This window comes from Sebastes umbrosus, chromosome 17 (assembly GCF_015220745.1).
Source record: "Sebastes umbrosus isolate fSebUmb1 chromosome 17, fSebUmb1.pri, whole genome shotgun sequence".
NCBI classification, from domain to species: domain Eukaryota; kingdom Metazoa; phylum Chordata; class Actinopteri; order Perciformes; family Sebastidae; genus Sebastes; species Sebastes umbrosus.
The window spans coordinates 11,349,238-11,374,721 of record NC_051285.1 but is presented as its reverse complement, the minus strand read 5'-3'; the positions used below and the strand labels follow the sequence as shown (position 1 = coordinate 11,374,721).

The following is a 25,484-nucleotide window of genomic DNA, read 5'->3' as shown; positions in this document are numbered from 1 at the left end:
GGTGAAACACACAAACATTTCTTTTTTTTTTTGCAAAGCTGGTTGCTTTGTTTCGTTTGTCTTTGTAACCTTAGCTTTATTTGAACAAGACTAAGTATCTCGCAGCTCTGAGGCTGTTTTGCTCATTGTTAAGAAAACCAAACGGTTACAGAAACGAAAGTGTTGGGACATATTTACATTTTGACTAGATGATGCACTAGATGAAAGGTTTGAGGACGATGAAAGTCATAATGTTTCATCCTCTGGAGACCATGTCTGTCTGCACCAAATTTCCATCTAATACATCTTGAGATATTTCAGAATGGTGGACTAACCAACTTGACTGTGCCATAACCAAAGTGACGCTGCTGGCATATTAAAAAAGTTTTCAAGCATATGTTAAACTAGATGACCTGGAGTGGGTGTGGATTAGGATGAAGGGCCCGATTTGGAAAATGTTTACTTTTTTCTCTTGTCCATAATTCTTGATGGCTGACCTGGTAGTAGTTATAGAAGTAGCCTACATGCAGTAGTTGCGTTGCGCTGCAGTGCGTTGCGGTTCGGTGCGGTGTGTTGCGGTGCGGTGGTGTGCGTTGCAGGAATAACAGACAAGATGAGTGACAGTATAAAAGAAGCAGCATGGCAAATTATGATATTCTGTAAATTATAAGGTTTAGTATAATTATATTGAATAATTTAAGTGATATATGTGCACACATACTAATCATAGGTCAAAACAGCTAAAGCTAAATTTGGCTGAATTATAAAAGGCAGAAGTGGTAAAACGAAGAGCCGTTTGGGAGCCGAAAGAGCCGGCTCTTCTTGGTGAGCTGAGCCAAATGATCTGGATCACTAAAAAGAGCCGGAATTCCCATCACTACTCTGAACGGTAGCTCTATTTGTCAGGACACCGGCGGCGAGCACGTTAAGTGACGCAAATGTAACACACCCACGTTTTTGCGTCATTAACAGGTGCGTGAGGAGCTTCTGTCTTTAGTGAGGTGAGGAGGCCTGTGTGAGGGACAGAGAGGCTGAGTGGACAGGTGACAGGTGAGTAACGTCACAACAACAAGCTAACGCTAGCTAATTACCTGTGATTGTTGTAACTAGGCGACGGATGTGTAAAAACTCTGCTGCTCTATTTTTACCTTAAAAGGTGTGATTTTGTTTTACTGACTGGCTGCAGCGCTGTGGAGTTTATTGGTTGTATATTTATAATTGATTATCAGTTGTTATCTTTGTATTTCCTGTTGCAGTGTTTGCTAAATGCAGTAGCTGACAGGAAGTACACTTGGACCAAAGCGGTTGCCCTGGCAAGTCCAAGATGCCATCCTCAAATGTCTTGTTTTGTCCTCAACTCAAAGATATTCATTTGACTTCATAGTGGAGTAAATAAACCAGAAAATATCCACATTTAAAGGGATTGTTTGTAGCTTCTTACACGTATAAATCAATCCGGGTCGGTGTCCCATGCGCGCTCGCGCGTGGCTACGCTGTTCAGACTCAGACTCCAACACAAACTACACGGAAGCACCAAAACCGCAAAGTTCTATCTAGTGAAGCCCGTCTTGCAAAACAGTGTTGGCCGCGGTCGGAGGACGCAGGAGAGACCGTAGCTTTGGTCTCCAGGGCCGGAGTCTCTGCTCCTCTGCCTGCCTGCCTTCACTCACACACCGCACACGTTCTCGCTCAGCTCGCTCCACTCTCATGTGCATGCGCGCACACTACACACTGCAGAAGAGTTAGTTTAGCTCTGAGAATATCTAGTGAATGTACAGTGGACGTTTGTGCAGAAATAAGTGCTGGAGCTCCTCCAGACCAACAGAGGTTTTCCGTGTCTTGTGAAGTGACGGGGCTCCGCAGCGAGAAATATTATCGTCTCCGACCAAAACTCGGAGATCCCCTGTTCCCTCCGGCTGCGGTTGAAGCAGGAAAAGCCAACACTAGGATCAGCAGTGATTCATGGAGAGACCTTCGTCTGGTCAGCTAACATTACTGCCCAGCAGGTGAAATATAGAGAGATATTGTGGTTTAATCTGACGTGTGTTGCCTCACTGTTTTGAGCGATGCTCGTTCATGTCTATGTAGAGCGAGCACAAGCGCGAGCAACAGGACGCTGACTTTCGTTGACTTAACAGCCACAGTTGTCGCTGTTAACAAGCATTTCTGATTCTTACAAACAGTCCCTTTACTTTTTAAGAAGCTGGAATCAGAGAATTTTTACTTTTTTTTTTCTCATAACGATAATCAAAATAGTTGGTGATTAATTTAAAACTGATCAATTGATCGTTGCAGCAGTAGTACTAGTAGTAGTAATACTAGTAATTGCAGTAAGAACAGCAGTAGCAGTAATGGTGTTACAGGAGATCTGAGTAGCTTCTTGGTGATGTGATCGTACCTGCTGGCTGTGGAGAGGTCCTTGAGCTTCCTGCCCTCCAGAGAGGCTAGATGCTGCTCCAGAGCCTCCAGGAGAGAGCTGGGAGCCTGAGGAAGGGGTAAATGGGAGGGGGGTTGATGGGGTAACATTAAAACCACAGCCAAATGGACAAAATGGGACACACTGCTTTCTCTCACTCCCACCTCCTCATCACCTCCTCATTTGATCTCACTCACTCACTTACGCTCACACAAAGCAGCAGCAAAATTAAGACATTACCCTCAGACTCATTATCTACTCTACAATAGCTCTTTGTTCTTTTTTTTTTTTTTTTTTTGCATTTGGTTTCATCAGGTTTGGTTGACCAGCATGCACACATCAGCCTTGGATCATGCAAGCTTAGTCCGCAGCGGGACTGACGGGTCAGGACAGAGCAGCGGAGCGTCGTCGCTGCAGGCAGGGCTCCAGAGTAGAAACACAACAAACACATCTCTGAACCGTCTAGCGAGCCCATGCAGAGGCCAGCAGTGCACAAACGCTCTCATAAACACACACACTTAACACACGCATACGTGTAAAGAAAATCACAGTCCAAAAATTAAGAGTTAACTGGTGGATTCCACGTTAGGTTAAAAGTCAAATTAAGTCATTTTGATTTAGTTTGGAAATTAGGCAGCAGCTAAAGCTAGAAGTACCAAAATCTTATCTCACTGGAAGCCAAGGAAGTTAACTCCGTGAAATGTAAACATCTGGTGAAAAACCAGGTATACACATTGAGCAGCTGGCCAGCTCTGTATTGTAAAACAAAAAGGATGGGTGGGTTCATTTGGACCACTATGTGATACCACGGTTTTCATCCAGAGCCTTACATTTCAGCACCAGAGAACACAACGCAAACACAACAAGCAAAGAAAAGATTTCTCATATACTTATTTTAAGGGGGAAAGAGAGTAAAATGCGAATTCTGGATATCCTTCTTCAGAGAAATCTAGAATATGCTAAAGGTTTAAAAGTAAAACAGACACATATCTAGAGCTCAGTATAGGCATGGGTCACTATGTTGTTGAACAAGGGCATATAAGGTCTTCATGAGCACTGCAAACATGGCTTTAATTCATAAAATTCAACCCTTTTCAGTTTGTTACTTGATTTGTCACATTGTAAAGATCCAATTATGGTTCCACTGAAAAGGATATATTGCATTTGGGGCCTTTTAGCATGATATGCAGTGCTTATGATGGCATTATGTACACCTATCCAAGTCATATTTGCAGAGACCTATTTAATAAAAACCATTCGCTGCTCTCCCCACAGCTAATGCAAAGGGACATAATCTTTTCAGGGAAATGATTTGAACACTGCTTATGTGGGCAAAAAACCTATTTCATAAAGCTGTGCTGACTTATTTATATGATAAGCCTTCGAATGAAGAGACAAGCCTTGATATTTACACTGGGAAAATGCCAGAAATACTGCTGGGGGAATTCAGACAGATAATAAGCCCCGGTCATGGACATCTAAAATAGAAATGTGCAAAAAAAAACTTTTAGAGCTGCTTTCAAAATCATACCTAAGAGTAAAATTTGTTTTTGCAATGAATCAAATAAGAAAAAAGAATTTTCTGTGCTAATTAATTCTTAAAAATTGTGAAACATAAATGTTCTTTTGCAGGTCTTCATTTATTGTTTCCTCTCTATTCTAGAGAAAAGGAGAAAAGGCGAAGGAGTTAAGGAGAGTGAAGACGAGAGGAGGACAGGGCAGCTGCAGTGTGGGCAGGTCTGTAGGGTGAGTAGGGAACGGGAGCGTTAAGAATGAAGCATTATGGGATTGACTGGACGGATCTAAATACTGGTTGACTGACTGGTTGATTGACTGATTGAGATGAGATGTAGACTGACCTGTGTGAGATCGGGGCTGTCGCCCTGATCTATCCCAACTCGCTGTGTCACAAAAAAGGAGGGAGGGGTAGGGGAGGGAGGAGGGAGGCAAAATAAAAAATAAACCAAATGTAATAACAAAACAAGGAATAAACCCAACAGAGTAAAAAAAGGGAAGAGGCGTGTGAAGGAGGAAGAGGAGGAGGAAGAGGAGGAGGGAGAAAGAAGAATCAAACCCAGGCATTCATTACTTCATGCAGTGGCTGGAAAGGAAAACAAATAAAAGACAACAGAGGAGGAGGGCGCATGCACACGCATACAAACACCTATATATATACACAGTATACGTACACACACACTTATAAGTACACACACACACACACACACTGAGATCTGGAGACTGGTTTGAAATGAATGCTGAGCACACCGACTGATTGAACAGGCAGGGCAGACAACAGGTCACGTGACTGCGAGGTAAGAAACATCCAAAAGGAAGACACTCAACTAATGTTGACTTTGAACAGAAAGAGAAAGGGGGGAGCACAGATGACACACAAACAGACAAACACACATTTTGTTAGACAGGTAAAATGAATGGGTCCTTAAAGTCAACGTTAGTCTGTTGTTGTTATTTTTCTTTGGATCGAGCGGCTGCACCCCAAACCTTCCAAATGGGAACGAAACCAAGCAGAGAGAAAGCCTTTTAAAGGTGGCGCACGGGATAATAAAACTGTTTATATTCACTGTGAAGCCTAGCAAGGATATATATTTTTTTTTAAAGAAAAGGGAGGAAATAAAATAATAAGGAGAGGAGGACAGAGATAGTGATAGAAAAAAGAGCTTGCTTGGGCATGCAGTGCAGGCATGTGAACAGGCAGCACGCGAGGGGTCCCTCAACTGGAAGCACTACACGAGTGGCTCTCTGATAGGCTAAGACTCAGCCATTAATCACTTGTCATGGAGTAACCCCCTCCCCAGGTCAGAGCAAGAGAAGGACAGAAACAGGAGGGAAATCTAGAGGCAAAAAAAAAAAAAGACTTGGAAGATTAAGGAGAGCCCCTGGACGCTGATCTACGGTCAGTTTTAGGTTGGAAAATATCGACCGTAAATCAGATCCAAAGGGTTACACAAGTCTGGAGCGAATCTCAACAGGTTTTTCAGTGGATTTTCACGTTAAATTCTTCTGAGATGTGTTTTTTTATAGGAGGCCGTTGAGATTCGCCCCAGACAGATACTCTCGCCCTCTCCGGTGGTGTGTAACGCTGCGTTTCCTCCGCGGAGGAGCAGCAGGACAAACGGACGTTACCTCTGCGACTTTGAGAAACTCGGACAGTTTGGTCATCCTGTTGAGGAAAGTCTTGTAGATCTCCAAAGCCTCTTTGCACTGGTTCTTCTTCATGTCAAAGTATTTCTCTGTGTATCAGAAAACCAGAATCAGCAGGAGATCACTATTTATTCACGAAATGAGGGAAAAGTACATGTTCGCCATAATACTTAATTAGGATTTATTTTAGCCCACTGAGGTGCTAGATCAGTGGTTCCCAACCTTTTTCCTTAAGGGACCCCTTAGGGAAGACTCTGTGAATGTAACTTGTGTTCAGGTCTTCACCGTGCCTTTATCCTGTTTATATCTTAAATAATAATCCAAACTTTAAAAATAACAGTTCAATTAAATTTTCTTCACAGAAATGAATGAAATGCTGAGATATAGGCCAACTCTGTGTTTAAAAAAAAAAGTTGTCTTACATCCTTTAAAATCAAGAATCCCTGGCGTCCCCCTTGTGAAGCTTTGGTGACCCCTGATGGGGGTCAGGACCCCCAGGTTGGGAACCAATGTGCTAGATAATAATATTAAAAAGCGTAAACAATCATAAAAACTGCTTCAAAATCAAATCTGCTACTGATTTGTCCCGATAAACCTGCACATGTGGTGTCCGTGCAGGCTGAAATAAAGAGTCCCAGTTACTCTATAACCATAGTTGAAGCACCTCAGATCAAGTCAATTAAGTAATGAATCATTTTATGAACTCCTCACTAAAGAGTCTGATGGTGTGTTCACAGCCCCTGACTCCTCACTGGCTTAATAATTAATGGAAGAAAAGAAGGTGATCTTTAATTGGACTTTTAGAGACAGTCAAGGGAGGGGGGATTGATTTCCCCTTAAAGAAGGAATGAGTGGAGTTACAGTCTTGTTCGTCTCGCATAGCTAGACCTACCGCCACAGCGCTGTGTCAGCGCTAAAGAAAGGTCTGGCTCCACACATTATCATTCTGGTATCGTGGGGGAAAACGCTCTGGCTTGGCTTGTTTGCATTTTTATTAACCAATCACAATCGTCTTGGGCGGCGCTAAGCACAGGATGTAGCGACAGTGCCCTTGCAATATAGATAGCGGAAGGGCTGAAATAGGCAGCCAATGGCAGGCTTATACCCACAGTCTACATCCGGTGGGTCACACTTCTTCCTAACATACGAGTGAGCAAACTCTGGCGAATGGAGCGTGAAAAAATTTCCAGAAACACTACAATCTGACGTTCGCTCGTTCTAATCGTCAGACTGCAGTCTTGTGATCTCGACATCAGAGGCAGATTACTTCATAAATACAACTGTATGTGCTGTACTGTGTGTAAGGTTTACCCAGCATGTTGATGACACCTTCATTGTAAGCAGCAAACAACCGTATGGAGTCTTTAAACAGCAACATGAAAGCTGTGTTGATCACTCCATTGGTTAGCTCATTGGAGTTGGGCTGGAGGAAAGAGAGAGAGAGAGAGAAAAGGACTAAGATTGGATCCAGATATTTCAGTATTTTACATACCAGTCTTGTGTCTTTGTGTCTTTCAGATGTCTTTACCTGGAAATCCAGCAGTGCATCCAGCTGGTTCTGAATGATGGGCAGAGTCTTAATCAGCTTTTCTGTGTTCATGGTGCGCATCACACCGTCGGCCCTGGTAACAGACAAGAATACATGCACACAAACACACATGCAAAACACACACACAGGACATATCAGGCCTGTAGACTAAGGTGTATATGTGTGTGTAATGAGGTCCCACAGATATACGGTATACGCTCTTAGTGTGGATTAGCAACAGGAAACACATTTTAAAGTGAAGCTGTGTTAATTTTAACACATTCTTCTAGTTTCAGTTCTACTAGGCAAAAACACTGCCTTTTATGCAATTATCAATTTCAAGATTTGGGCTATTTTGCTTGCATAACATGTCTTCTTTCAGACTAGTGGAGAGAAAACATCCAATATACACATTTAGGTGTTTATTTTACTACAATTTACTACAATTATACCTAAATTCAACAAAAGTTAGCATTAGATAATGCCTCATTTGCATATTTAAACATACAAATTCTGAAAACTTGTAATACAAAAAATAATTGTCTTAATATAAGTAATTCACTTGGGAAGTTGCATGGTGATATCTATTAGTTAAATTTATTTACCCTATTCATCTGTAGTGTCTTGCAAAATATATGGAGTTTTACAATACATATCTTTTAAAGGCCGTTTTCTCAAAATTAGTTTTCTCTCAGACTCTGAGCCAGAAATCTCCGCTTCAGTAACACTTACATCCACCAAACTTTCCAGTTTCATTCCTTTCTACAATATTCTGAAGGATTTTTAACGAACGCTTTGTTCATATATAATTCACAGCCTGATTTGTTGAACATTTTATTCCTAAAGCAAGGTGAAAATGTTTGTTTTTTTTTATGGCTGTTGACAGTATTTTCTGATTTATGGAGTGATAAAACAAGATATCCAAAATCCCCTCTGTAAAAACCTTTGAGGTCAACAAAATGAAACAAGACTTTTGAACCTGGCTTTATCCAATGTTCAGATCTCTGGTCTGGAAATCAATATTTAATAAGATAATGACAAATTTGCGTATTTAAACATACAATTTTAGAAAATGTGTAATACAAAAAATAATTGCCTTAATGTAAGTAATCAACTGGGGAAGTTTCATGGCAATATCTAGTAGTTAATTAGTTTTTTAATTTCCACCTGTAGTGTCTCGCCTTAAAAAGGCCCATAATGCTTCTGCATAAACAGTATGTGATGTGTGTGTGTTATTAGTGTGTGTTGAGTTTGTTACCCTCTCTTCATCTTGGTGAAGTCCACTGCTGCTAGTCTGTAAGACATGGCTTTTTCATTCAGGTAGCGGCTGTAGCGTCTGATGAAAGTTGACATGTTATACCCTGCGGGGGCAGAGAGGAGGCGCTGCAGTTAGAGACGGATCACCTTGGCCTGTTTTCTAACCAGGTTAAGAAGCCATAATCCCTCTCATATGAAATGGACTAACTTCTCCATGAGTAATCAGATTTTCTCCAAACTGGCCCCTTGCGCCATTTTACCTTCCGATTTATTTACTTTGGAATATATTTAATTACAAAGTCACAGAGCATGTGTTTCCACTTTCAGTAACATTCAGCAGCTTCTTGTATCCAACAAAAGGCACATTTTATCTGTTGCGTTTCAATCCTGGGCTCTGAAATGGGCTTATTGATAGTGTTACAGAGCCAGGGAGAGTCCGACATAAAGTCATTTTGTTAGACGTACAGCACTGCTGAGTTTACAAAAAGCCAAATGGCATTAAATCACCTTGTAGTGCAGCCTTATCTAGAAAGTTGTTGAGGTTGAAGAGCGTGTTTCTGGAGGCAAGGTACTGCATCAATCTCTGATGGAAAAAAGGACAGAGGAAGGAGTTAGTGTCTTATCTGATGCTGTTGTCTGACAATATTCAGTCATGTCCATTCAGACACAATAACAGTGTCTATGTCACGTAAAGTGAAGGGTTCATTTGTAGACTGGAGTTGCAGTGTTTGTTGACTTAAAGCAGTGGGAAAAATCCGAGTCTGAAAAATTAAGCCAATATGGAAGTGCTTTAAACTTGCATTCTTTCTAAAAGCCAGCAGGGGGCGACTCCTCTGGTTGCTAAAAGAGGTCTGATTGTACAGAAGTCTATGAGAAAATGACCCTACTCCTCACCTGATTTATTACCTCAGTAAACATTGTAAACATGAGTTTATGGTCTCAATCACTAGTTTCAGGTCTTCTTCAATACAGCATGATGTTCATTTAGTAAATTATGGTCTCATTTAGAGTCAAATTGACGATAAAGCGGTATGCTTTAGGGCGTAGCTACCTTGTGATTGACAGGTTGCTACCACGGCGTTGTCCGGTCTGGCAGTTGTACTTGTTTTCGTCTTACAACTTTAACCCTTTCACAGTGTGTTTTCAGTTCATGAAAGTTCATTGTAACGTTTTGGTTGCCTAAAAATGTCTTATTCAGCGTTCGTTCACCTTCTCACTTCTGGTTGTAAAAAAGAAAGATGGCAACGGCCAAAAAAACAATATGGCGACGGCCAAAATGCCGAAGTCAAGGCCTCAAAACGGCAGTCAGGTGACGTCACGGTGACTACGTCCACCTCTTATATACAGTTTATGACTTAAAGTCATGAAATGGACACTTTGACTTCCCCCAAAACTGTAGCTTCCCTTGTTTTTAAAGGTCAGTGTTAAATTTGACAATGATCCCATTCCAGCATCCTGTTTTAAGAGGAAATACATTACATTGAGGAAGTAAAGGTTCCAATTCAGGGTCGTGTCTAGAAGGTAACCAGCAAATTGTGAAATCTAATCTGAAATCTGCAAAAACTCTCACAAGACTTGCTGCCCGATTACCTAACCTTAACTATTCAAGATCAATGCCTAACCTTAACTATTCAAGGCCAATGCCTAACCTTAACTATTCAAGGCCAATGCCTAACCTTAACTATTCAAGGTCAATGCCTAACCTTAACTATTCAAGGCCAATGCCTAACCTTAACTATTCAAGGTCAATGCCTAACTGTAACTATTCAAGGTCAATGCCTAACTGTAACTATTCAAGGTCAATGCCTAACCTTAACTATCCGAGGTCAATGCCTAACCTTAATTGTCCGAGGTTAATGCCTAACCTTAACTATTTGAGGTTAATGCCTTAACCATCTCGCGAGACCTTCCCCAACTCGCGGGTTAGCTTCTAGACATGACCCAAATTCATCAGGCTTTAACCCTCACAGTTTTTCTGGTTAGGTAAATTCAAAACATCATGTCACTATTCGTGTAAAAAAAAAACGTTCTTGTTTGAATACTTTTGAGAGGGTCAGTGTACCCGCTGTAATCACTCTCTGTAGTCGGAGACGCTCATTGTTTAACATGTTTGATGTTTTGGTTGTTGCTCCTGTAGTGTGAGCAAGCGGAGTGAAGTGATTTGTCACACTGGCTGTTGAAATGTCAGCGGGGTACATCATCAGTCCTTGTAGGACACGTGGAAGATACCGCTTCAAAGAAACTCGCTGCAAGAGTTGGAGCGAAATTGCTACAACCTGGTGAGCAAAATGTCAGTCTCTGGACAGATCAATGACTCGGGCTAGCCGATTGGCAATCAGTCTGTTTCTCATGTTTGTGTGTGTGTGGGGGCGGCGGCGGCGCAGAGAGCTTTAGATTGCACAGGAAATGTCTTTGTTTCATCCTTTCATTGACTCCTGTGTGCACTGATTCTTCATTAATAGTTTCTCATCTTGTGTGGGCCTGCAACTAACATTACATTAGCGATAAATCTGTAAATTGTTTTCCCGACAATTAATAGATTACCTAATCTGTTGTTGATTGGTTTTCTGTCCATTGACTAATGGAAAATTGACAAATCATTTCAGTGCTAATCTAGTGTGCTCGTCCTGAAGCTGATATTTTACATCTTACCACTCTTACAAGTATCTGGACGAAGCAATCCGGGCATAGATGGTTATTGTAGTTGACCATTCAAACTTACTGATTTATGGCTGTCATGAGTAGGCTCATCTTCTATACAATTAGACTTCTTTTTGCAACCAGAGGAGTCGCCCCCTGCTGGCTATTAGAAAGAATACAAGTTTAAGACACTTCCGCTTTGACTTCACTTTTCAGACCTGGAGGTAGCCACCTGATCACGATTGTGTGTCTGAAATAAATCAAGTTAACACCCAGGTTTGTGAGAGCAATATTCATGAATACATTTAAAGAAATCACTGCTATGAGAATATTTTTTTTTAGAGCTTGTTCTGTGGCCACATAATACATCTTTGATCTTATTAAATCAAAGCTTGTTATGTCAAGATGACACACTACTTTCTTGTCATTTTGAGAATTTGAAAAAGAATCATCTTTGCCCTCTCTGGGCTCCCACGCGTCGGCGTGCTCAGCTCACCTCGTTGCCGTACATCATGAGGTGGTGTGTGGTGATGAGCGCTTTGAAAACCACTATCCAGCTGTTGCTGGCTGTGCGCTCCAGCAGTGTGTCTGCCAGGTGGGGGATGCTGACGTTCAGCTCATTGGTGCAGTGGATCAGGTCTGGAGGACACAAAAAAATAACATGAAAGAATGTGGATATATAGACAAAAGAGTAAACCAATAATTATTAAAGATTATAACAAAGATTATAGAAACAAGCATGTGGTCAAGAGGTTAGAGATTATTATGAATTACATTCATGTGTCCTTAAAGGGATAGATTGGGTGTTTTGAAGTGGGGTTGTATGATGTACTTATCCTTAGTCAGTGTATTACCTACAGTAGATGACCGTTTGGAGAAACAGACAGGAGTTACCGCACAGAAGCAAAGCAATGTACTGCTGTGGACAGGCAGCAGCAAAAGAAAGGCTCACCTAAAATAATCAATACCAATCATATTTTTGCCAGTTTACGCTGCTGTCAGACAGCTATACAGTCAGTTTCCGACCGCCATCTACTGTAGGTAATACACTGACTATGACAAGTACCTCATACAACCCCACTTCAAAACATCTGAACTATCCCTTTAAACTCAAACCCTGCCTGTTCACTTACTGTGTAAGTCACTGTGAATAAAAGCACCAGCCACATGCCAATATCATAATTTATAACCTTAGAGAGCTCTCAGGTTGAGTTATTAAGAATCGATGGAATGAGTGAACAACCGCGATGAATGCAGTCTTATTGACTGCTGCATTAATTTTGCCTCACTCAATATCAGCACACAAATCAATGAACAAATGATTATTTAATGATAGAGACTGTATAGGCGGATGAATCAGAACCAGGGCATCTGTATCACAAAATCCATTTTGTGGCTGCAGTTCAACTGTGCTTCGTACTTCACCAAAATGCCAATAAAATAACAACTCCGAAGATGGAAAGTGACATTACACAAGGTCAATTCAACCTCAACAAGGGATGCATACTAAAAAAAAAAAATGAATAATGAATCTGAGTCTTCTTCCAGAGCATCTTTGTTAACAGTAATGGAATAAAACTGAGTTCAGTCCAATGTTTACCCACTGAGACGCGCATCCAGAGTGTTAATTTTCTGTTCAAAGTAAATGTGGAACACGTTTCAAAAGGAAAATAGCTCGGTGTCGGATTTAAAAGGTCCGACAAAATGGCAGGCTGAGAGCGTGCATTTTTTAAATGAAGAGCTGCCAAGATAACCCAGGAACAGGATACATTTTAACAGCAAAAGATAGAAGTTAGATATTTACAACGATATGTCCCGAATACTGTATAATAGGTCATTCAAAATTCAGCAGTGAACACTAAAACGTACAACGAGGACAGATTGGTGGAACAATGCCTAAAATTCTTCAAGGATTTCTCTGGCTAAAGATGCAAAAATGTGAAGTATGTTCGGCCTCTGTTTAATCTCAAAGGATTTCACTCCCTAGTTAAAGCTTTAAATAGCAGAAACATGCTTATTCTTATGTGCCCTGAATACTGCTTATTCTGCAAAGCTTATTCAGCTGTGATTCTGTTGGATTACTGCAAAGAAAAGGTTAATATCTTCAATGACAAAGATTATTTTTTCTCTAAACTTAAACTTATAAATGGACTGTATTGTGCACTTACTGTAGAGCTAATCTGTTCATTTACATTTATCGGCAAGTTTAAGATCTTTTCCTGGATAAACCAATTAAATTTATCTCAATATTTTTGCTCTGAAAATGCCACAGTGTTCTCTGTAGTAATGTAAAAACTTGAGCTTGTGCAGATTATTTAAAACCCAGCCAGGAACAGGATCTAAACTAGGGCTGGGTGATAGAAAATCAAATATTTGTTTTACCAAATACCTTGATATTGCGACGATATTATAGGGTTGACTCTTTGTGCTTTCACAAAATATTTACACAGATTTTTTATAAATCATCAGTAATGTGAATATAATTACTAAGTGGGTAAAGGCAAATAATAGAACAGCTAGAACAGTCTGGTAAGTCCAGAAAATGACAACACTTTACTGTAATGCAGCCTTTAAAACCAGGAAAAGACAACACTTATGCCATATTATGATATCCAAAATCTAAGACAATAATCTCATATCATAATATCGATTTAATATTAATATATTGCCAAGCCCTAATCTAAACTAATGTTAGTGTAAACAAAATATCTCATTTAGTGAAGGAACAAAGTGATAAAATAACAGAAGGAATGAATCACAAATATGAGCAGATGAAATGAAAAAAATCAAGATGAGAACTTTTACTTGAATTTGACCACAGAGCACAACATGGTAAAGAACAGCAGATCCACATATATAATGACATATAGGGAATTAAAAAAGGTACATTCAGTGAGTGCAACCACTGGGGGAGTGAGACGAAGTGAACTTGTATTCAAAGGCAGCCTGAGAGAGAGAAATTTGCGTGCTGAGTTACTGTGAGAAAACTTCCAGCAAGGTTCGGCTTCAGAGGCAAATCCTTGGTCTGTTTCTTCCACACGGATCAGAGGTTATCAGGGTTTATTTGAAAGCTCTGTGATGTTTCACTGCACCCACTGAAACGCCGGATACCAAAGAGTCCCAGTTGATACCACGGTTAAGTGTTTGATGCGCGTCAAAGGCACCCGTAGCACCGGCAGTTCACCGCAGCTAATGCTTCAATCCTGTTCATCTTTATTTTATATTATTTAGGAGCGTGACAAGCTCAGCGGCAACAGCACATGCAGCCGATAATAACTCTTAACAATATTGATTATAGTCTTCATCGACACGTCCAACTTTGCCTGCCATGACTGGAATATAGAGGTCTGTGTACTTCCAATATCTGAAAGTGAAACGCTTTAAAAACAATATATAAACCCATAAAATGATTCCCAAGCAAACACGTTTTGAGTAAATATCCATATTCAGCAATGCTAACATCAAAAAAGATGACTTGTACCTGACTGTACTGAAGTAACCTGGAATGACCTCTTGAAATAAATAAGTATTTTTTTGTTTTTCCCCCTTCTCTTAATTAAATCTCAGGGCATTAATATCAGAACAGTACATGATAATGGTAGCGTTCAGTCATGCTTTACACATTGTTAATGGTTTGTTTGTGAATTTCCTTCCTGGCTCAATAATTAATGGGGACCCTATTGATTTCAGCTAATTAATGTTTTCTGTCAAAAAGTGAACGAATACACCAGTAGAAGGTGGAACTGCTGCACGCTTTTTAGCTGCACGCTAGCGGCGCTGCTGTGTGGATGGCAATGTCGGTCCGCCGCTTTGGTCCAGACTGAAATATCTCAACAACTATTGGATGCATCGCCATGAAATTTGGTGCAGACGTTCATGTTTCTCTTAGCATTCATTTACTTTTAACGTACTGTAACTTTTCATTGAGTGCCATCGTCAGTTTAACTTGTCTACTTAACTTGTTGGTTTATGAACAAATAGTTGTAAAACTGATGACTTCTCATCAGCCTCAGCTGTACCTTATGTGTAGTTCACAAATGTTAACACGCTAAAGTAAGAAGGTGAATCATGGTAAACATTATACCTGCTAAAAAACTGAGTTTTGGTCTCATTTAGGGTAATTTTTCACCTCCTTGTCTATTTTGGCTGCATGGTACCTGTAACAAGCATACAATACAGTACTTACACTTATAATTTGTCTGTAACTCAAGTATAGAGCTGCAGCGATTAGTCGACTAATCGATAAGTCGATCAACAGAATATAATCAACTATTTTGATAATCGATTCATCCTTTAAGTCTGAAAATGCTGTTTTCAGCCTCTCAAATATGGCTGCTTTTCTCTGTTTTTAAATTAAACTGAATATCTTTGGGTTTTGGACTGACAAAACAAGACATTTAAAGACATCACCTTGGAATTTTGAGAAACTGGGATGGACATTTTTCACTATTTACTGACATTTTATAGACCAAACAGCTAATCGATAAATCTAGAAAATAATCGCCATATTAATCGATAATGAAAATAATCGTTAGTTGCAGCCCTTCACAAGTATAAAGTTAATTGCAGGGAATTTATGCTGGTTTTAGTTGTTTTTATGGAGAAATTGTTGAATGCTTAAGCAAACTAGGAGCTAACGGGGTGTGCAAATTGGCTTGCTCAACATGTCGACTACAATATTTTAAATAAGTTTAAATGCTCACCAACATGCAATATTGTTTATTACGTTGGAAATAATTATATATTAGAGCTGCAACGATTAGCTGTCAACTATTAAATTAATCGCCAATTATTTTGATAATCAATTAATCGGTTTGAGTAATTTTTTAAGAAAAATAAGTCCAAATTTTCTGATTCCAGCTTCTTAAATGTGAATATGTTCTGGTTTCTTTACTCCTCTATGACAGTAAGCTGTATATCTTTGAGTTGTGGAAAAAACAAGACATTTGAGGACATCATCTTGGGCTTTGGGAAACACTGATGGACATTTTTTTTCACCATTTTCTGACATTTTATAGAGCAAACAACTAATCGACAATGAAAATAATCGTTAGTCGCAGCCCTAATATGAATTCTTGTACGGAAATACTACATACTGCCACTGTAAAAATTGCTACCTTTAATTGTGCTGTAGGACTGTATTTATGCAACATGTTTTTTTTTGTTGTTTCGACAGTTCAGGTAATTAGACACAAGAAATGAAGTGTATGGTGAAAAACCACTCTGGTCTTTGTACACTGTTAGCTATCTGTCTTCACGTCAATGATAGCATTTAGCAGCAAGCACCACTGTGGCCAAGGACAGCCTCACAGAGCCGCTAGCATAGCTCGTTTAAAGATATTATTTTACTTATCACAGAGTAATAACAAAGCACTTGTGCTTCTACTTAAATCCAATTACATTAAGTAATAGAGCTTCTTCAGTCAAATATTTCCGTGCTGCGTTCACCTGCATGTATTCCTGTGGGTGATAATACATTAGTTAGGATTTAATCATCGACGTGTGACAGTGTAAATAGCCAGAGGGATGTGATGAAATATTGACTGCCAGCTGGAATTATTGATAACATACAGTCCATAGGAAATAATGTACGTCAATAACACAATTAGAAATAAGATTTAGGGATGACGGTGTGCAAACATTAATACAAAGAAAAAGGTGACAACAGTGTCGTCAAGTTAAATTCAAGGCATTTGTAATGCTAGTTAGGATAAAATATAAAACTCTTAAGAGTATGTGTGACTGGAGGGACTTTCAAAATGTAATAAAAACTTTATTAAAGATGTTTTAGGACCTTGGCTTTAGATAAAGTGAGTCATTTTTAGGAGCTGAAATTGCATTTTAAGTTAGGGTCATTATACCGACACATAGATGTGGGAGTAAGTGTGTGGGAGTATCCATTCATGCTTTGTATGAACATTTCCATTCCGCCAGACTGCCTGTGAGTCAAAGCCACGCTGTCTATTGTATGTTTCTTCTTCTGTCGTCATTTCAACGTCTTCTCCGTGTCACTTAATTTGGCTGAAATGTGGCCACCAAGGAGCTAAAAAGGCTCGTGATTATTCTCAACACGTTTTGTTGCTTTGGCAAACATCTACAGTACATTACTATTACAGCCGTGACACACAACCAAATAAATCATACACTGAATAACACTGTGCTTCCAGGGCAGAAGGTCATTTTGAGCCTGATTACTATTCTCTGTGTGATGAATCTGGTTTCTATCGCCGCTCTCTGCTATCTCCGTCATGCAGAATATTGCCTATAAGTGAAATCCCATTACTCCGTCTGTCATGCTCATCATTTGCTATGAGGTAGTAAATAGTCAACATTGGCCGTTTATGTCACCAACCAGTCTGTCAAGGTCATGACACTATAAAAAAATAGGCACTCTGAGTAGCTTCAATGGCCAGCATTACATTTGATTTATCATGCGTTACATTTGGAGAAATGGCACAGCGATTCATCTTTTCTTTTCACTGTTGTCTGGCCAGGAGGGATCCATAACAAGTTGAGTGTATTTTATAGGTAATTGAAACGTCTTCCGTGTTTATCAAAGTTTACTTAATCTTTTTTTCCGTTCTAAACGTAGCCTAAGTTCGCTCATGTGGATATGATTTTAACATGTTTCGTTGTATGTTATTCCTTTTAAGCCTTTTCTGTTACCCACATTGGAGACCGACGCACGAGGTACCCCTCTTGCGTTAATTTTGGACCGGCCAGAGACGGCATGTCAATATACGTTCAGTACATGCAAAGTGTCCTTTCAAAAATAAACTTCCGTTTTCACAGAAAGTTAGGTTTAGGCAACACCACTTAGGAAACAGTAGTGTTTGACGTTAACTTCACTGACTAGCGACTCACGTAATTGACCATACTAAACGGCCGACGAGATAAAATAAGTCAACGTTACTTTTAGTTTCACACGGGACGCAAACACCGGTCTCCTGATTAAAAGTCTTGTTTTTGTTTGACCCATCCATCTCCCCTCCCACCCGCCTTTAGCGGATTCTCGTGTCATTAATACTACGTCACTTGCTCTGACCGTCGAATATCGCTGCTAGTGGATTTACATTGGAGTTAGTTGAATGGCCGGTTCGTCACATGCTGTTGCTGAACGGTGTCTCCGTGCGCCGGTTTCCGATGCCGAGGGGCGTGTTAAATAATCGTGATCTCAAAATTGACCAAAATAATTGTGATTATGATTTTTGCACAGGCCTAGTGTGTGCCACTTTTTATGATCCTGTTTAACCAGGCCAGTTGAATAAGAAAAGATGGATCCAGTGGTGGTCTGGATGAGTTGTGGGTCCCACCAGATACCCTCAGACCTGAGATCGACCCACAGTCTCGTACAGCTGACTCATCACAAGCTCCTTCAGTTGAGTTCATTGCCTTATCTTTGCATTCTTTATTCACTCCCCCACCGTGGTCCTCTGAGCCAGTCAAGGGATTACTGTAGATCCACTGACCTCCTGATCACTTCCTGCGTCTTTCCCTTAACCTTAAAGGTGCAGCGTCTTCTACACTCAATAAAATGCCAGAGAGTCGTATGCTATATCATGTCCTGGATGGAGAAGAGGGGCCCCTCTAGCAGGAAATAGTGTTGTATTGTGAACGCTAGCTGTGTCTATTAGAACAGCTGCATCTGAATGGCTCAAGTACAAAACATTCATTCAGCTAAAAATTCAATTCAGGCTTCCAGGGGGGTGAATTGCGCCATGCAGGTCTTTAGTTTGTGCTTTGGTCGTGGTGCTTTTTATTCCACTAATGATCAGAATAGAAGAGCCGGAAATGCCTCATGTAACCACCTCCACCATGATGAACTGACCTACTCTGAGGGAAACTTCATTGTCCTTGAGAGCGTCGGCATAAACCTTTTTTATAATCCATTTGACAGATGAAAATTTGTCATGTAAATGCTCCCGTTCTATTTTAAGGACGTCTGCTCTCACCCTTGAGTTAAGTGACATTTACTAGTTTCCGAGAGACTCCGACTCGTGGCGGGTGCTGAAGGTGGACGACCTTCTACCATTTTAATAACTGCAGGGCTGCCGTGTTCTTATAAAACTGTGGCTTCGGCAGGAAGCACAATAATACACCAATAATGGTGCCAATCACTTGATGCCCTTTAACAGATTATTTTCTTCAGCACTTATAATAAAACTTTATTTGGACTAGGAAAGCACCGATAGCGATACCGGGCCGATACTGACTCCGATAACTGGATCGGGTATCGGTGATAATAGAGCCGATCTATCCAATTCAATTCTATGTTTATATACTATATACATGGAGTTTTTGTTTTTTGTCACGGAACTTCCGTACTTCAGTTACGCCACTTCCGGTGTGGCGTACCTTAACCACGATCATTTCCCAAATTAACTAAGTGGGTTTGTTGCCTAAACCTAACCAAGTTGTTTCTTGTGAAGACGGTAGTTTATTTTGAAAAGACTGGAGTGGAAATTGACCCTGGATGATCCGTTGTATGGGGATATGTTGATTATTTTAATAATAAATAGCATTTCAGTCAATTTATATCTACGTATTTATTTTAGGGCTGTCAAAGTTAACATGGTTAACGGGTAAATGCAAATTCCTTTTAACACCACTAATTTCTTTAACGCATTAACGCAATCGATCTTTCTGAGGTTTGTAGCGGGCTCAGTTTTTAAGCTAGAGAGAAGATACTGGTATCTTATGAAACTAGAAAAAACTAAGGAATCCATTGGTATCAACCATGTCATATTATCTCGTTGCGAAATAAGATAAATAACGCTCCAAACTTGTGCTAAATTTTGGCGAGGAAAAACTGGCATGACCATTTTCAAAGGGGTTCCTTGACCTCTGACCTTAAGATATGGGAATGAAAATGGGTTCTATGGGTACCCACGAGTCTCCCCTTTACAGACATGCCCACTTTATGATAATCACATACAGTTTTGGTCAAGTCAGCACACTAACACACATTTTTCAATGCTAAATGCAGTACCTGTGAGGGTTTCTGGACCATATTTGTCATTGTTTTGTGTAGTTAATTGATTTCTAATAATAAATATATACATACAATTGCATAAAACAAGCATATTTGCCCACTCCCATGTTGATAAGAGTATTAAATACTTGACCAATCTCCCTTTTAAAGTACATTTTGAACAGATAAAAAATGTGCGATTCATTTTCAATAATCACAATTAATCATGGACAGCCATGCGATTAATTGCGATTTAAATATTTTAATCGATTGACAGCCCTAATATGTTATATTTTGTTTTACAAGCAATGTTTACGGCAAGCCTGATGTTGCTTTACACATAAAAGAATGATCCCAGTCACTTCCACCCAGTGAGGCCTACAGCTTATTGATTAAACATTGGTATCTGATCGGTACTCGGTATCGGCCGATACCCAGAGCCCAGGTATCAGGACTGAAAAAGTCACATCGGTGCATTCCTGACTTGATTTTCTCTACAAATTGAAATTGTACCTACCTTTTATAAATCTTCTAGTTTCCATCTGTACCAGCTAAAATGTAAACCCTCACAAATAGCTACAGCAGTCACCGAAAAACCTGAATAATTAGCTTTTAGTGGTGGTTACCATCGAGATAAGATCTGTATGAAATCAAAGCAGCCGTAATTACTCGATGTTGTGAGTTACAAAAGGGCTTTTTCATCACAAGTGCATTTCTGAACCTTTCCAGAAACCCCCACTGGGTGTTTCTCTGCTTTTAATGGCCTTTTTTTTTTTTAGTAGGGCAGAGTGATACAGCTCCAATTTAGATGTATTGTGTTGAGGCGCCCGGTGGCACATCTTGTGAGGGGAGCCCAGAACTCCCAGTGTCACCTCTGCTGTGGACACGACCGAGTAATCCGGTGCCAAACTTGCCGGCTGACTGGCCCGGGTGCGTATCGCTGGATGACTGACTCTCAGGGCTGTTTGGCTACCTGCCTTGTTGTTTCTCCCAGACGGACTTGATTAGCCATCTTGCTTATTCGTCTGTCTGTCTGTCTGTGTGTAGCCGTCGGACCGACTGCCATGTAGAGACTTGACTGGCAGCACCATTGATTACCCGTGCTCTCCATCGATCATGTCAAGTAATTATAGTGAGGCAGAAAAGCCACCTAACCTAATAATCACCGGTGGAATCTACATGCGAGGAATCCTCCTTCTCCCTCTGTAATTGCTGCAGTTTGCACACAAGGCTAATTAGCAGCAATGTGGAGATAAAGAATCTGTCTGCTTAAAACGCCTCATTGTAACACCCCACTGTAGCACACACAGTACACACACACACACACACACACACACACACACACAGACTCTCCAGCACACTGACAGCACATCCATTAATGACAATAATGCACCAGAGGACATGACAGTGAACTTGAATCTGAGATTATAGGAGGAAAATGTAGGTGATGCTGCAGAAATAAGGCACATTTTGTGCTCTCCAGAAAGAGAGAGAGAGAGGATGTGTAGTGCTGTTAATAATGGATATGCCTACACTGTAAAAAGCATGCAATATGATTACCAGAGTGGCCTATTTCCCTTGACTGACATCCAACCATTAATAGCCAGATGCGTTTTGCTTTTGCTGCGTAAAAATCCCATTTTAAATCTAAGGGAATGTCTAATTAAAGAGGCTGCAAACATAAACCAGGGCCGGATGAAAGAGAGAAGAAGAAGAAGAGGAGGAGGAGGAGGGGGAGCATAACAGATGCTGTTTATACAAGCTATCCTTTGTGAGAGGAAAAGATGCTGGTATAGCTTGCAGTGTGCTATATCTATATATATACAGTAAAAAGCAAGTGATGGCATGCTTTTAACCTACAGTCAAGGTGTTTCTTCTTGGGTCCGCTGACTTCATGCGTCGTGGCCTTGCAGACGGCTTTGCTGATGGCAGAGCCGGTCATGCTGTGCTGCGCGGCGGCGATCCGGTCCGTCAAAGACTGTCCCGACATGGTACTGAAGAAGAGGAGGTGGTGGTGGTGGTGGTGGAGGAAGAGGAAGAGGAGGCAGGAGGAGTGATGGTCGAGGAGTCCGGGTGGGGGGAACCGGGGAGGACGATCAAAATGTCTTTAGAGGCAGGGAGGAGGGTAGTGCCCTCTGCGAGAATCGGCCGTCTGAGGAGCAGGAGGAGGAGGAGGAGGAGGAGGAAGAGGAGGAAGAGGAGGAGGACAGCAGCAGCAGCAGAGTACACCGACGAGGATCCGGTGGGAGAATTCATGCGGTTTACAAATAAAACATAACACGCTCACATCCAGGAGATGATGATATTCAGAAATCAGAGCCTTGAATAAAATCCTTAGAATAAAATCCTTAGAATAAAATCCTTAGAATAAAAGCATCAATATATAATGTATCCCTGACACTACCGGTGATTATTGTCAAAGTCTATGCGGCATCCCTCCTCCTAATGAAGCATTTCAAAGGCGATATAAAACAGCATTGTCCTTTTTCTCTCCTCTTCTTCTTCGCCCTGGTTTCTCCTCTGGATGTGCGCACAGAACACCTCTCTCTCTCTGATCCACACAGCAGCAGCAACCCGCGCTGGCTGCATCTATAACCTTGGATGCTTTGGTTTTTTTTTTTTATTTAATCTTCTTACAAAAGGGTGTATTTCTGTGTTGAGGTTGCCGATAGGCCAATTCCTGATTTTTTTTCTTTTTTTTCTTTTTTTTGTCAGTCAAACTTGTGTGCGTAAAATGGCAGTACATGAATCAGGTGACTGGGAAAAGAGGGCGATTGGGCCATACTGTTCCTGGTCCGGGGGAGGGCATCTTAAAGCAGAAGGATGATGGCTGTCCCGGGTTTTGCAGGTTTCAGCTGTCACCTCGGTGCATGTGGAGGGGCTCCACAGTTTCTCTCTCTGATTACCTGCCATCCAATGAAATGTAGACACATACAGGAAGGAAAATCCACGATAACATCAGCACAAGAGGGTTCATTTGTGTGATGCTTCAGGTCTTATGATGACTGGAGATGTGTGTGTGGTGACCCTGTTGTAGACTGTTTTTATTGGAAATCAATTAACAGAACAAAACAATGACAAATATTGTTCAAAATGAGGGAAAAGTGCATGTTCGCCATCAGTAACTACTAAAATACTAAAATATATAATCGCATTAATTGTACCTTAAAGGGAGATTTGTCAAGTATTTAATACTTGTTCCTTCAATAATATGATCAAAATAGGCACTGTAGTTTATTTTGTGTCAAGTACAGTTTAGCTCTAAATACTCACTATAGAGCCCTAAATCTGCAGCGTAAGATAGTCCCCAACAAATTCACTATTTTCTCCTGTTTGAAGAACGTTTTCCAAAAAAAATAACAGTGCCCAGCTGATTTAGGTAATTGTTTAGGCTTTTTCAAATACAAAAGTATATATTCTGGAACTGTCAATCGTTTAAAATATTTAATCGTGATTAATTGCACATTTTGTATCTGTTAAAAATGTACCTTAAAGGGAGATTTGTCAAGTATTTAAAGCTGAAGTAGGCGAGATTGGAGAAAATATGATTTAAAAAAAAGTTATTTTTATAAAACGGTCGCTATGTCATGACAGTAGTACATGAAACAGGTAACCTGAAAAAAAATCATGTTCCTCTGTATCCTCCGGTGCTCCTAACGGCATCTGCAAGATTTCACAGACCGGAGGAAAACAAGCAGTAAGAGCTGATCTGAGGTCTGCTGTCTATCAGAGCCGGCTGTCAATCACTCGCAAACTCCGACCAAACGGTCAAACTATTTGTTTTATTTTTAAACGGTCTACTAAATTTGACAGCCCTACTATTATATAATGATTTTTATGACATTACAGTAGCAATCCTGTGTTGTTTTTTTTATATAATATCAGTGTGACCCCACAGTTCAGTGATAGTTTATGGTGTTTTATTATGGTACCATGATAAAATCCCAGCAAACATGTGAAGGTCTCCATTTGGTGACATTTCTTGTAGCCTTAAAAGGATTTCCTGGAAATGTTCCAGTTTGATTCATTTAGTTCCAACAACATTCCCAGTATGTGTCTAAATGACATTTCATGGCTGATTAAATACCATCTGGGAGCATTAAGTGATTTTTTTTTCCTGCTTTATTTTAAAGACCAACATCTAAAGAATTTCTATAGGAACTACATATCACAGGGATTATTTCTGGATCAAATAGTTAAAGAGAAAGTTTTGAAGTGGGGTTGTATGAGGTACTTGTCCATAGTCAGATAGTCAGTGTATTACCTACCGTAGATGATGGTCGGTACGCCCCCAGTTTGGAGAAGCAGACAGAAGTTACCGCACAGAAGCAAAGTAATGTACTGCTGTGGACGGAGCCAGCAGCAAAATGGATTTTAGCCACCTAAAAGAAAGGCCCACCTAAAAAAAAATCAATATCAGTTAAAGTGTATGCTATATTTAGAACATTTTCCAGAAGGGAACTGAAAGTGAAACTTATTTAGGCTATTCTGTTTTGAAGAGAGCATAGCTAAGTTTAACTTTCAGTTCAGTTCCCCGTAGGAAAGGGCTGTCTGACGGCCAGATAAAGCAGTGAAAATATTCTAAATATAACATATACTTAAACAGATATCGATTATTTTAGGTGAGCCTTTCTTTTAGGTGGTTTAAATATACGTTTTGCTGCCGGCCCCGTCCACAACAATGTATTGCTTTGCTCCCTTGTCGGTACTCCGGTCTGTTTCTCCAAACTGTGGGTGTGCCAACCGTCTACTGTAGATCATACCAAAGGTAATACCAAAGAACGTATATTGCCAAGAAGTGAAAGTCAATTGTACGTTCCATTGCAACATCAGCATCCAGCAACAAAGCTACACTTCTGCCATTTTGGACTGAAAGCGACTACTGGATGCCAGTAAAACGTCCGCCTAAAAAGTACCGTACAAAAGTAAAACAATAGGTATTAACGTAACATAATATTGATTAATATTTGATCAGCGCTGCCTAGTTTGACCGTTTGGTGACAGCCGGCTCTCATAGACAGCAGATGGACAGCAGACCTCAGATCAGCTCTTACTGCTTGTTCTCCTCCGGTCTGTGAAATCTTGCAGATGTTGTTAGGAGCACCGTAGGACACAGAGGAACATGATTTTTTTTCAGGCTACCTGTTTCATGTACTACTGTCAGGATATAGTGACTGTTTTATAGAAATAACTTTTTTAATCATATTTGCTCCAATCTCGCCTACTGCTGCTTTAATCTACTGATTATTTAGTTCAGTCTATTCATTGTTTAGTCCAGTGGTTTTCAACGCAATACTGAAACATTCCCATTATAGTTACCTGAAGTCCAGGGTGACATCCTCAAATGTCGTGTTTCATCTGACCAAGAGTTCCACACCTAGCCCCAGTTTAAACGTCTCATGTATTAGCATACATTCGGGTCACAGAGGTAACCGTAACGGTTTCTCTGAGAGATAATTAACCACATGAAACCCTCTGGGTGACACTGACACTTACCGCTGCTCTGACGGTATTGTCAGAGTCCTCAAAAG

General features: G+C 40.4%; 1 protein-coding gene and 1 long non-coding RNA gene across 6 annotated transcripts in view; one reads left to right on the top strand and one right to left on the bottom strand.

Moving 5' to 3' along the window:
- The window catches only part of LOC119476316 (phosphatidylinositol-binding clathrin assembly protein-like), a 29,225-nt gene extending 6,350 nt beyond the window's left edge, over positions 1 to 22,875 (bottom strand). For 2 of the 5 annotated variants that reach the window (XM_037749735.1, XM_037749733.1), the window contains exons 1-9: positions 21,814 to 21,943; positions 11,479 to 11,621; positions 8,850 to 8,925; positions 8,344 to 8,446; positions 7,086 to 7,179; positions 6,869 to 6,980; positions 5,540 to 5,646; positions 4,255 to 4,296; positions 2,378 to 2,463 (exon numbers count right to left, since the gene is read on the bottom strand). In XM_037749735.1, coding sequence (XP_037605663.1) covers positions 2,378 to 2,463; positions 4,255 to 4,296; positions 5,540 to 5,646; positions 6,869 to 6,980; positions 7,086 to 7,179; positions 8,344 to 8,446; positions 8,850 to 8,925; positions 11,479 to 11,621; positions 21,814 to 21,943 — 893 coding nt within the window. Of the gene's footprint in view, positions 1 to 2,377; positions 2,464 to 4,254; positions 4,297 to 5,539; positions 5,647 to 6,868; positions 6,981 to 7,085; positions 7,180 to 8,343; positions 8,447 to 8,849; positions 8,926 to 11,478; positions 11,622 to 21,813 lie in introns of all 5 variants that reach the window. The other 3 variants (XM_037749734.1, XM_037749736.1, XM_037749732.1) reach the window with 2 other exon arrangements.
- Positions 2 to 16,767, top strand: LOC119476319. The gene is made up of 4 exons (XR_005203992.1): positions 2 to 1,029; positions 4,059 to 4,141; positions 7,076 to 7,182; positions 15,890 to 16,767. It is a non-coding gene; the product is annotated as an uncharacterized LOC119476319 (long non-coding RNA).
- Positions 22,876 to 25,484: the final 2,609 nt, after the last annotated feature.